A 12,652-nucleotide genomic window follows, 5' to 3' on the forward strand; every position below is an offset into this window, starting at 1 on the left:
TAAATGGAGAATAATGCTATGCGCAAGATTTGGTCGCGATTCAGACGAAATCTGGTCGACAAATGTGCGTGAAAGTGAAATTCGAAAGAGGGCGAGACATTCTGTCGACATGTTCTGACACAGGAGTGAGATGGTCGGCCGAATATTGTCGGTGTCTCTTTGGAATTTCCCCAGAATGTCGCCTTGTCACCATAATCTCCACTGAATATCGGCTAAATTCCGCAGATCACATGTCGCTATTCCTGGTTTGGTTTCAATGTCTGAGCTTCCAAAACTATGGGGTCCGGTTTTCTCTGTGTGTTCACGACGTCTGCGCTGAAGAGAACAAAGAACATGTAGACTACATGAAAACCAAATCTTCGTGTTTTAAGATGTTAAGGACGGCGTTAAATTGTGATCGATATGTGCCTTCAAGTTCCACGGAGGCATCTGAAGAGCGTTGTTTGGTCAATTTTATTGCCTACTGCATGCTGGCAACAACGGTGTTAAAACCCTCATTAAAACCGTCTTGTCAGATTTAAAACGTATGCACTGTGATAATTTCTGCTCCCTACTGGACCTGCTTGAATATCCCGATAAGGCAGATGCGCAGGGCATTTTATGTCAGAAAACTGAACTGCATAATTACATACGTATTATTATGAACTCCGGGTCTCAGCCATCATGGGAGGTACGTTGCATTGCCAGAGATTCTAGTGTCTATTGCACGCAAACTACATCAATAACTGTGTTCTAAATCTATTGATTTTTATACATGTAAAGCTTAGGATGCCAAAAACACACAGAAAAGACCCCCCCCCCCCCGCAAAGAAAAGGTATATAGTTGGATATCACGAAGCAATTGTCAATTACCAGCTAAAGTCAATGGTGCATGGCAATGCGTGTGAAGCAGTTAAGGGCAATTTACAAACGTAACATATAAATAAAGGCGTGATACGTACGCGGTAAGAGCGGGGAAATAACTGAACTTGAGGATGATCGAGGCTGCTATCTTGTAATTCACTACGCACCTGAGACGATTACCACGGTATTTCTCTCCATGATTAGTTGTACATTACTACCCCCTCTGTACTAGTATTTCTACCCCCTCTTATCATAACTGATATGCCAGTTTAGCTTGTTAATTGAAATATATGAACGGTTAATTTGGATATCAATTGCTTAATCTGTTGACTGTTTTCCCTACATAACTGAAAACTGATCACAGCTTTTCCCATATATGCCGCCAGCTTTATTTACTATTTATATAATTACTTCTTACACAGTACTTAGAGAATTGGTGTTTTAAGTAGCCTTGGAAAGAGGTTTTCTTATTATCGAATTTGAAGGTCGCTTCCTGATTTATGAATTCTATGCGAATGTCAGTCTTGACGCTTTGATTGAAATATCAAGATGTGAAAATACAACCTGCTGCTTGTAGTTTTTGTAAAATCCAGGCGTTAGACCATCCAACAAATGAAAGATTCTGGTGACTAACATCGGTACAAGAATAGCAATTTGACCATTGCGAAAGTTGGGAACTCCAATTAATTTAAATAAGATGACCGACACGCTGGAGAGATGCTGCCGGCAATATGTAAGTATTTCAGACATTCTTTCTTCCTCTGTGATGTACCCCATCTTAAACTGTGTGATGACTGAGTCGACATTTAGATAAGAGTCCATGATACACAATCATGTACACATTCATACCCATAACTTTTCAAGCTACATGCACCTAAAGCATATGACAAATACTTTTCTGAGTGGGTTGCTTTACAATTACTTTATAGACTTACCATCTCTGGCTACCAGGACAGAGCTGGTGTGGTTCACCTCCCACCACAAAATATCCAATCTTGAATGATCTGCAGCAGGGAGCAGGGTGGACCGGATATCCTTCTCGGTAAAGCACGGCTTTGTAGCGCTGGTGTGTAAGACTCCTAATGTTTGGGGACAACAGACATGAAACAAAGCTTATTGGCCAGTATTTAGTACGGCCTTTGGTGTGTTCCATTCTGTAAATCAAAATCTCATTGAATACAACTGTTGTAAAATTTGACGAGTTGAAATTGAGATTAACTTACCTACGATAGCTTCTCTCTCTGGAAACAGTCCATTCGTGATGCAATGTGAGAACATAGCCATGAGAATTAAGCGCAGATGTGTGCGTGGCTTCATGGTGGTTTCGGTTCTTACGAGTTTGTGTGTGCGCCTCAAAACTCGTACACAACTTGTAGGTTTGTATAACCACTTCTGTAGTGGTTGCTTTCTATGTCTCTATTTGCAGTTATCCTACAAGGACATCGGCAACCACAATTCCACCGATTTCAGGGGCGTGCCCCCTCCCCCCGCCCCCACCACCACACCCCTGAAGTGACACGAGTACAACTTGCCCTTCAAAAACGTTATTGTGAGTGACACATGAGCCTTTTCGTACGGTGTAAATGATTATGCATTCGGTCTCGTGTCTCTTCGTATATCTGATAAAACAAATATACCGAAGATAGTACACACGCGCATTAGTGTGCCGCCCTCCAGGCAAACAGCATTTAATCTCGTATAGCCGTAAAGGTTCTACTAACAAAGTACCCTAATAGAGAAGTCTGGGTGTTTAATTTGACAAAGGCCGATGGTCTGGAGATATAGTTTCAGTCACACAACCATCACTGCATAACAATGGTTTATTTATACATATATCTACCTGAAAACCTAATGTCTTGATGCATGTATTTACGATGCGGTCCTTGCATACACCTCCTTCTGTGGCTGTCAGTCTCATATTAGACGCCTCTTATGTTTTTCTTTATTATCTGACCACTTTACAAAACCATTAAGTGCCAAACTTACTGCCTGTAGTCAAGGGGAATTTGATTTTGTCAGCGTTAAAATTATGATAAAAGGGAAAATAAAGGAAAGGTTCCTCCGAGTGGGGTACACATGTTTCTCCTTGTAGCATGTAGACTATATATGACCGATATGCAGTTTTATCCGTTGAGAATCCCATTGTTCATAACATATGTTATCATGGCGCGAAAGGTAGTGTATTTGCCACCAACATAAGGCTTAATTATCATAAAAAAGATAACGTAAGTTTTAGTAAAAACAATTGCTTTTTGTTAAGGTAGGAGAAGAGAAAAGGCGGATGATGGCAGCGATGTGAAATCCTCATATTCACCATTCCTTATCTATTTTCTCTTATCTGTTATCAAAGCTCCATGATACACAAAAAAAGGTGTTTCTGTGAAAGGAAGATTTGACCAATTTATGCCACCACCTTGTCTGCGCATGGTGTATGTCAGTAGTCTCACATATGTCTTGTCTGTCCATGGTGTATGTCAGTAGTCTCCCACATGCCTTCTCTGTCTATGGTGTATGTCAGCAGTCTCCCATATGCCTTATCTGTGCACGGTATATGACAAGCAGTCTCCCATATGCCTTGTCTGTGCATGGTGTATGTTAGTAGCCTGCCAAATGCTTTATCTGTGCATGGTGTATGTCAGTAGTCTCCCATATGCCTTCTCTGTGCATGGCGTATGTCAGTAGTCTGCTTATTCCTTATCTGTGCACGGTGTATGTCAGCAGTCTCCCCTATACCTTGTCTGTGCATGGTGTATGTTGGTAGCCTGCCAAATGCCTTGTCGGTAAAAAGAGTATGTCAGCAGTCTCCCATACGCCTTGTCTGTGCATGGTGTATGTTGGTAGTCTGCCATATGCCTTGTCTGTGCATGGTGTATGTTGGTAGTCTCCCATATGCCTTGATTGTGCATGCTGTATGTCAGTAGTCTGCCATATGCCTTGTCTGTGCATGGTGTATGTCAGTAGTCTCCCACATGCCTTGTCTGTGCATGGTGTATTTTAGTAGTCTGTTATATGCCTTATCTGTGCATGGTGTATGTCAGTGGTCTGCATTAGGTCTTGTCTGTGCATGGTGTATGTTAGTAGTCTCTTATATGCCTTGTCTCTGCATGGTGTAAGTCAGTAGTCTGCCATAGGCCTTCTCTGTGCATGGTGTATGTCAGTAGTCTGCATTATGTCCTGTCTGTGCATGGTGTATGTTAGTAGTCTCTTATATGCCTTGTCTGTGCAAGGTGTATGTCCGTAGTCTCCCATATGCCTTCTCTGTGCATGGTGTATGTCAGTAGTCTCCCATATGCCTTCTCTGTGGATGGTGGGTGTTAGCAGTCTCCCATATGCCTTGTCTGTGCATGGTGTATGTTAGTAGTCTGTTATATGCCTTATCTGTGCATGGTGTACTTTAGTAGTCTGTTATATGCCTTATCTGTGCATGGTGTATGTCAGTGGTCTGCATTAGGTCTTGTCTGTGCATGGTGTATGTTAGTAGTCTCTTATATGCTTTGTCTGTGCATGGTGTAAGTCAGTAGTCTGCCATATGCCTTCTCTGTGCATGGTGTATGTCAGTAGTCTTTCACATGTCTTGTTTGTGCATGGTGGCTGTTAGCAGTCTGCCATATGCCCTCTCTGTGCATGGTGTAAGTCAGTAGTCTCCCACATGCTTTCTCTGTACATGTGTATGTCAAGCAGTCTGCCATATGCATTGTCTGTGCGTGGTGTATGTCAGCAGTCTCCCATATGCCTTGTCTGTGCATGGTGTATGTCAGTAGTCTCCCATATGCCTTGTGTGTGCGTGGTGTATATCAGCAGTCTCCCATATGCCTCCTCTGTGTGTGGTGTATGTTAGTAGTCTCGCATATGCTTTGTCTGTGCATGGTGTAAGTCAGTAGTCTCCCATATGCCTTGTCTGTGCATACTGGATGTTAGCAGTTTCTCACATGCCTTCTCTGTGCATGGTGTATGTCAGTAGTCTCCCATATGCCTTGTCTGTGCAAGGTGTATGTCAGTAGTCTGCCATATGCCTTGTCTGTGCATGGTGTATGTTAGTAGTCTTTGACATGTCTTGTTTGTGCATGGTGGCTGTTAGTACTCTGCTATATGCCTTGCCTGTGCATGGTGTATGTCAGTAGTCTCCCACATGCCTTGTCTGTGCATGGTGTATTTTAGTAGTCTGTTATATGCCTTATCTGTGCATGGTGTATGTCAGTGGTCTGCATTAGGTCTTGTCTGTGCATGGTGTATGTTAGTAGTCTCTTATATGCCTTGTCTCTGCATGGTGTAAGTCAGTAGTCTGCCATATGCCTTGTCTGTGCATGGTGTATGTCAGTAGTCTGCATTATGTCCTGTCTGTGCATGGTGTATGTTAGTAGTCTCTTATATGCCTTGTCTGTGCAAGGTGTATGTCCGTAGTCTCCCATATGCCTTCTCTGTGCATGGTGTATGTCAGTAGTCTCCCATATGCCTTCTCTGTGGATGGTGGGTGTTAGCAGTCTCCCATATGCCTTGTCTGTGCATGGTGTATGTTAGTAGTCTGTTATATGCCTTATCTGTGCATGGTGTATTTTAGAAGTCTGTTATATGCCTTATCTGTGCATGGTGTATGTCAGTGGTCTGCATTAGGTCTTGTCTGTGCATGGTGTATGTTAGTAGTCTCTTATATGCTTTGTCTGTGCATGGTGTAAGTCAGTAGTCTGCCATATGCCTTCTCTGTGCATGGTGTATGTCAGTAGTCTTTCACATGTCTTGTTTGTGCATGGTGGCTGTTAGCAGTCTGCCATATGCCCTCTCTGTGCATGGTGTAAGTCAGTAGTCTCCCACATGCTTTCTCTGTACATGTGTATGTCAAGCAGTCTGCCATATGCATTGTCTGTGCGTGGTGTATGTCAGCAGTCTCCCATATGCCTTGTCTGTGCATGGTGTATGTCAGTAGTCTCCCATATGCCTTGTGTGTGCGTGGTGTATATCAGCAGTCTCCCATATGCCTCCTCTGTGTGTAGTGTATGTTAGTAGTCTCGCATATGCTTTGTCTGTGCATGGTGTAAGTCAGTAGTCTCCCATATGCCTTGTCTGTGCAAGGTGTATGTCAGTAGTCTGCCATATGCCTTGTCTGTGCATGGTGTATGTTAGTAGTCTTTGACATGTCTTGTTTGTGCATGGTGGCTGTTAGTACTCTGCTATATGCCTTGCCTGTGCGTGGTGTATGTCAGTAGTCTCCCATATGCCTTGTCTGTGTGTGGTGTATGTCAGTAGTCTCCCATATGCCTTGTCTGTGTGTGGTGTATGTCAGTAGTCTCCCATATGCCTTGTCTGTGCATGGTGTATGTTAGTAGTCTCCCATATGCCTTGTCTGTGCATGGTGTATGTTAGTAGTCTCCCATATGCCTTGTGTGTGCATGGTGGATGTCAATAGTCTCACACATGCCTTCTCTGTGTATGGTGTATGCCCGATGTCTCCCATATGCCTTCTCTGTGCATGGTGTATGCCAGTAGTCTCCCATATGCCTTGTGTGTGCATGGTGTATGCCAGTAGTCTCCCATATGCCTTCTCTGTGTATGGTGTATGCCAGTAGTCTCCCATATGCCTTGTGTGTGCATGGTGTATGCCAGTAGTCTCCCATATGCCTTCTCTGTGTATGGTGTATGCCAGTAGTCTCCCATATGCCTTGTGTGTGCATGGTGGATGTCAATAGTCTCACACATGCCTTCTCTGTGCATGGTGTAAGTCAGTAGTCTCCCATATGTCTTCTCTGTGCATGGTGTATGCCAGTAGTCTCCCATATGCCTTGTGTGTGCATGGTGTATGCCAGTAGTCTCCCATATGCCTTGTGTGTGCATGGTGTATGCCAGTAGTCTCCCATATGCCTTGTCTGTGCATGGTGTATGTCAGTAGTCTCCCATATGCCTTGTGTGTGCGTGGTGTATATCAGCAGTCTCCCATATGCCTCCTCTGTGTGTGGTGTATGTTAGTAGTCTCGCATATGCTTTGTCTGTGCATGGTGTAAGTCAGTAGTCTCCCATATGCCTTGTCTGTGCATACTGGATGTTAGCAGTTTCTCACATGCCTTCTCTGTGCATGGTGTATGTCAGTAGTCTGCCATATGCCTTCTCTGTGCATGGTGTATGTCAGTAGTCTGCATTATGTCCTGTCTGTGCATGGTATATGTTAGTAGTCTCTTATATGCCTTCTCTGTGCAAGGTGTATGTCCGTAGTCTCCCATATGCCTTCTCTGTGCATGGTGTATGTCAGTAGTCTCCCATATGCCTTCTCTGTGGATGGTGGGTGTTAGCAGTCTGCCATATGCCTTGTCTGTGCATGGTGTATGTTAGTAGTCTTTGACATGTTTTGTTTGTGCATGGTGTATGTTAGTAGTCTCTTATATGCCTTGTCTGTGCATGGTGTAAGTCAGTAGTCTGCCATATGAATTCTCTGTGCATGGCATATGTCACTAGTCTCCCATATGCCTTGTCTGTGCATGGTGTATGTTAGTAGTCTCGCATATGCTTTGTCTGTGCATGGTGTAAGTCAGTAGTCTCCCAAATGACTTACCTGTGCAAGGTGTATGTCAGTAGTCTGCCATATGCCTTGTCTGTGCATGGTGTATGTTAGTAGTCTTTGACATGTCTTGTTTGTGCATGGTGGCTGTTAGTACTCTGCTATATGCCTTGCCTGTGCGTGGTGTATGTCAGTAGTCTCCCATATGCCTTGTCTGTGTGTGGTGTATGTCAGTAGTCTCCCATATGCCTTGTCTGTGTGTGGTGTATGTTAGTAGTCTCGCATATGCTTTGTCTGTGCATGGTGTATGTTAGTAGTCTCGCATATGTCTTCTCTGTGCATGGTGTATGCCATTAGTCTCCCATATGCCTTGTCTGTGTGTGGTGTATGCCAGTAGTCTCCCATATGCCTTGTCTGTGTGTGGTGTATGCCAGTAGTCTCCCATATGCCTTGTCTGTGTGTGGTGTATGCCAGTAGTCTCCCATATGCCTTGTCTGTGTGTGGTGTATGCCAGTAGTCTCCCATATGCCTTGTCTGTGTGTGGTGTATGCTAGTAGTCTCCCATATGCCTTGTGTGTGCATGGTGGATGTCAATAGTCTCCCACATGCCTTCTCTGTGTATGGTGTATGCCAGTAGTCTTTCACATGCCTTGTCTGTGCATACTGGATGTTAGCAGTTTCTCACATGCCTTCTCTGTGCAAGGTGTATGTCAGTAGTCTCCCATATGCCTTGTCTGTGCGTGGTGTATATCAGCAGTCTCCCATATGCCTTCTCTGTGCGTGGTGTATGTTAGTAGTCTCGCATATGCTTTGTCTGTGCATGGTGTAAGTCAGAAGTCTCCCATATGCCTTGTCTGTGCATACTGGATGTTAGCAGTTTCTCACATGCCTTCTCTGTGCATGGTGTATGTCAGTAGTCTCCCATATGCCTTGTCTGTGCAACGTGTATGTCAGTAGTCTGCCATATGCCTTGTCTGTGCATGGTGTATGTTAGTAGTCTTTGACATGTCTTGTTTGTGCATGGTGGCTGTTAGTACTCTGCTATATGCCATGCCTGTGCGTGGTGTATGTCAGTAGTCTCCCATATGCCTTGTCTGTGTGTGGTCTATGTCAGTAGTCTGCCATTTGCCTTGTCTGTGCATGGTGTATGTTAGTAGTCTCGCATATGCTTTGTCTGTGCATGGTGTAAGTCAGCAGTCTCCCATATGTCTTCTCTGTGCATGGTGTATGCCAGTAGTCTCCCATATGCCTTGTGTGTGCATGGTGGATGTCAATAGTCTCACACATGCCCTCTCTGTGTATGGTGTATGCCAGTAGTCTTTCACATGCCTTGTCTGTGCATACTGGATGTTAGCAGTTTCTCACATGCCTTCTCTGTGCAAGGTGTATGTCAGTAGTCTGCCATATGCCTTGTCTGTGCGTGGTGTATGTCAGTAGTCTCCCATATGCCTTCTCTGTGCACGGTGTATTCGCTGGTTTTACATCTTTACATTTAAAAACAAATCCTCTGACAGCTGAGTTAGATTTATAAGTGAATTCATAACGTGCCGATTCGTGGTTTGACCTATTACAGTGTACGTGCAGGATGATCATTGATTTTTTTTGTTTTTTGCTAGGTTAACTCGGTTGTTCCTTTGTCCTTATTCTTATTTGTTGGAATAATTGCTTCCATAAACATGAAGCTATATACAGAAACTCCCTCGTCCACTGGTGAACTGGATTTCTTCACTGGATTCAGGCGTCAAAACACACATTTACCCACCACTCAGCAACCTTAAAAGACATCCCCGAGTCACTGTGCGTTAGGGCTATACATGCGCATCAGGTGACTAACAAAACCCCACCAACGACTGGACTAGATAACACAGTGGTTATGATGTATTGCTGATCATAGGAAAGTAAAATTCGTTAATACCACGATGTATGCAAAAATATGAGACAATTTCGATACAACCGAAGGATTCTACAAGATAAAGATAATGTAGGTTAATCGAATGAAGTTCCGATTTTGCAGTTTTCTGACATCAGTTTGTTTTACTAGCATAGATTTTAGGAGATAATCGTTCAAACAAAATGTGGGGAGAAAACAAGAGAGCACATGGTTCAGAATCGCTTTGTTCAAGACATGAAGAACTTCCAGAATTCAAGTAGGGGCTGACCGATTACTCTCTGAGACTCCAGTTCACTTTTTGTTCTCGAAATCTTACATCACACAGACGTGGATCTGCTGTCTTCTCACTGGTGCTCCTTTCAGTGATTACCACTTGGCAAGTAATGCTTGTGTTCACAATGCTTCCTGAAAATGATGTGCAGAGGACAGCAAAGCAGTGCAAGTAGAACAGTGCCTAAGTACAAAAGGAAGAGGCCTCCTAAACTGTCCAGATCCAGATGACTCTGCAGGGTTTGGGGAGATTCCCTGCACGAACTGTTGGACGACCACCAATGATGGCGCCATTTCTCCATCAATCCAGCCTCCTGCATCCTCACAATTCTGAAGTTCAAAACACAAAATCTGGTAACAGCGTGTTAAATCATAGCGTCTTATTTCAACAAGATCTATGAAGTATTCTAGAACGATCGCTTTTTGAAAAAGTATGAGTTGACGGTCACAACACAATGGTTTTGTTCAAATATCTGGAGGCGGAGTTGGATGTACTAGTACATCTTAACATGGAAGCAATCAAGTGGTCAGTTTGCTACTTATATGCATAGAAAGGGCATTTCTAATGAACTGGAATTACTTGAAGAATAAGATACAGATTAACAAAATATTCACAGCACAGGAAGACAAAGTTTGGCAGGAACTTACAAGCGGTTTATGATTTTTCCGTAAGCGGCGTCCTGGGGTAGAACCATTCCGTAGCCAACCACATCAAAACTTTCTTCAGCCACGGAGTAAGTCCTGCATTCCTGACCAGCAAGGTAGTCCAACACGGGGCGGTCCGATATGTAAGCGTATTGACCCGCCTTCACAAGGTCCAGTATGCTGGCTTCGTGGGAAATCTTTGGTGAATTTTGAAGTCTGCTCCAGGTTCTTTTGTAAAGGTCGGAATGAGAATTCTGAAACAGAGTACAACTTCCTTTGTTAAAAAAATAATGTCCTCCCCAGTCGATATCATACGTGGACAAACTATTTATCTCCAGTATAACAACTGTTAATCGACAATGTGTGGCGAAAGGAATAGGCTACAGCTTGCGGAGGCATTTCAGGTGAAGATATATTACGTCAACTGTTTAGATACCCTGAACATCGTCTCAAAGCTCGTTCCCGCCTGGACGATTGGTTGTATTTTGTCCTGAGCCAGAAGCTCCCCCAACGTGTTTATAGGCGGTGGCGGCAGAGATATGGTGAGGAAGGCGGCCAGGTTGGCTGTGTAGGTGGCCACCAACAGGATGGTGAACAGCCACCAAAATCCAATCAAACAGCGGCCGGAAACGGCTTCTGGACTATGCTGAATACCTTTGAGAAAAAAGAATAAATCAGGGATTTACTGCAATGATTAAATAAATCGTAAGGCATAGGGATATCCTGGCCCGAATTTGTGAAAATCATTCTGGCTTGTTATTTGAAATGTGGAGAATGGTAGCTTCTACGAAATTTACGACATGGTGTCGTTCCCCAACCGATGATTAATTTGTATACAACGTGAGGAAATGAAGTGGGCAGAGTATTTGTTAACAGAATTAACGGAAAAGCATTTAAATAAGAATCACAAATCTTCGGTGCTCACTCTGTACAAACAGATAGAAATTTGATTTGATGTCAATAGCTCGTGTTCTGACCTTGTTCTGTCACTGAACTGTATACCATCCACAGGTTGTCTCTCAAGCTTGTTTCGTACTTGGCCTGTAAAGGACGATCTTCGGTTTTACGCCCGAATGGCGTGAATCGGTTGACCAATAAGGACATGCAGCCGACAATAACAATAGCTGCCACGATGGATAACCACACTTGGACGGAGTAAGGCTTTAGCGTCTGGAACAAACTTTTGTTAGCTTCATAGCCCGGTGAGAGGGTCATGATACCAGTACTACCTTCTGAGAACGGAACGGTGAAGTCGATGACCTGTTCTCTCAGCAAAGTGATGGTGAACGGACCGATGGCCATTTCCGCTTCCTGTTTATAGAAAATCTGCCATAACAATGTTTTCAAAGCTGTAAGCTTCATCACGGATGCACTAGTCTACGCAATACTTCTACATCATGTATTGATATACTTCTAAAGATAAGAAAAATAACTCTGATTCCTGGGATTACTCTTACCATAACAGATTTCCTTCTATATACACCACTCCAGCAAACTAAGTTTCCTTATCCCTCTGTAAAACATAAAAGACTTCCTTCTACATAGACCACTCCAGCAAACTAAGTTTCCTTACCCCTCTGTAAACCACAAAAGATTTCCTTCTACATAGACCACTCCAGCAAACTAAGTTTCCTTACCCCTCTGTAAAACATAAAAGACTTCCTTCTACATAGACCACTCCAGCAAACTAAGTTTCCTTACCCCTCTGTAAACCATAAAAGGCTTCCTTCTACATGTAACACTCCAGCAAACTAAGTTTCCTTACCCCTCTGTAAACCATAAAAGGCTTCCTTCTACATGTAACACTCCAGCAAACTAAGTTTCCTTACCCCTCTGTAAACCATAAAAGGCTTCCTTCTACATGTAACACTCCAGCAAACTAAGTTTCCTTACCCCTCTGTAAACCATAAAAGGCTTCCTTCTACATGTAACACTCCAGCAAACTAAGTTTCCTTACCCCTCTGTAAACCATAAAAGGCTTCCTTCTACATGTAACACTCCAGCAAACTAAGTTTCCTTACCCCTCTGTAAACCATAAAAGGCTTCCTTCTACATGTAACACTCCAGCAAACTAAGTTTCCTTACCCCTCTGTAAACCATAAAAGGCTTCCTTCTACATGTAACACTCCAGCAAACTAAGTTTCCTTACCCCTCTGTAAACCATAAAAGGCTTCCTTCTACATGTAACACTCCAGCAAACTAAGTTTCCTTACCCCTCTGTAAACCATAAAAGGCTTCCTTCTACATGTAACACTCCAGCAAACTAAGTTTCCTTACCCCTCTGTAAACCATAAAAGGCTTCCTTCTACATGTAACACTCCAGCAAACTAAGTTTCCTTACCCCTCTGTAAACCATAAAAGGCTTCCTTCTACATGTAACACTCCAGCAAACTAAGTTTCCTTACCCCTCTGTAAACCATAAAAGGCTTCCTTCTACATGTAACACTCCAGCAAACTAAGTTCCCTTACCCCTCTGTAAACCATAAAAGGCTTCCTTCTACATGTAACACTCCAGCAAA

General features: G+C 43.4%; 1 protein-coding gene across 1 annotated transcript; it reads right to left on the reverse strand.

Annotated features, from left to right (window-relative positions):
• Positions 1-236: 236 nt before the first annotated feature.
• On the reverse strand, positions 237-11,435 carry LOC135462016 (glutamate receptor 3-like). The gene is made up of 6 exons (XM_064739346.1): positions 11,111-11,435; positions 10,570-10,787; positions 10,137-10,387; positions 9,681-9,818; positions 1,779-1,922; positions 237-315 (listed from the first exon to the last, which is right to left on the reverse strand). The coding sequence occupies exons 1-6, from the start codon at positions 11,433-11,435 to the stop codon at positions 237-239; spliced, it is 1,155 nt and encodes a 384-aa protein (XP_064595416.1).
• Positions 11,436-12,652: the final 1,217 nt, after the last annotated feature.

This window comes from Liolophura sinensis, chromosome 1 (genome assembly GCF_032854445.1).
Source record: "Liolophura sinensis isolate JHLJ2023 chromosome 1, CUHK_Ljap_v2, whole genome shotgun sequence".
Taxonomy (NCBI): Eukaryota; Metazoa; Mollusca; class Polyplacophora; order Chitonida; family Chitonidae; genus Liolophura; species Liolophura sinensis.

What these genes read in the sequence shown, in the direction of transcription:
- LOC135462016 (XM_064739346.1), bottom strand. Translation starts at nt 11,435, where the DNA reads ATGGCCATCGGTCCGTTCACCATCACTTTGCTGAGAGAACAGGTCATC. An exon ending in CAGTTCAGTGACAGAACAAG is followed by an intron (nt 10,788 to 11,110) that starts GTCAGAACACGA and finishes TTTTTCTCAAAG; the next exon opens with GTATTCAGCATAGTCCAGAA. An exon ending in GGAAAAATCATAAACCGCTT is followed by an intron (nt 9,819 to 10,136) that starts GTAAGTTCCTGC and finishes TTTGAACTTCAG; the next exon opens with AATTGTGAGGATGCAGGAGG.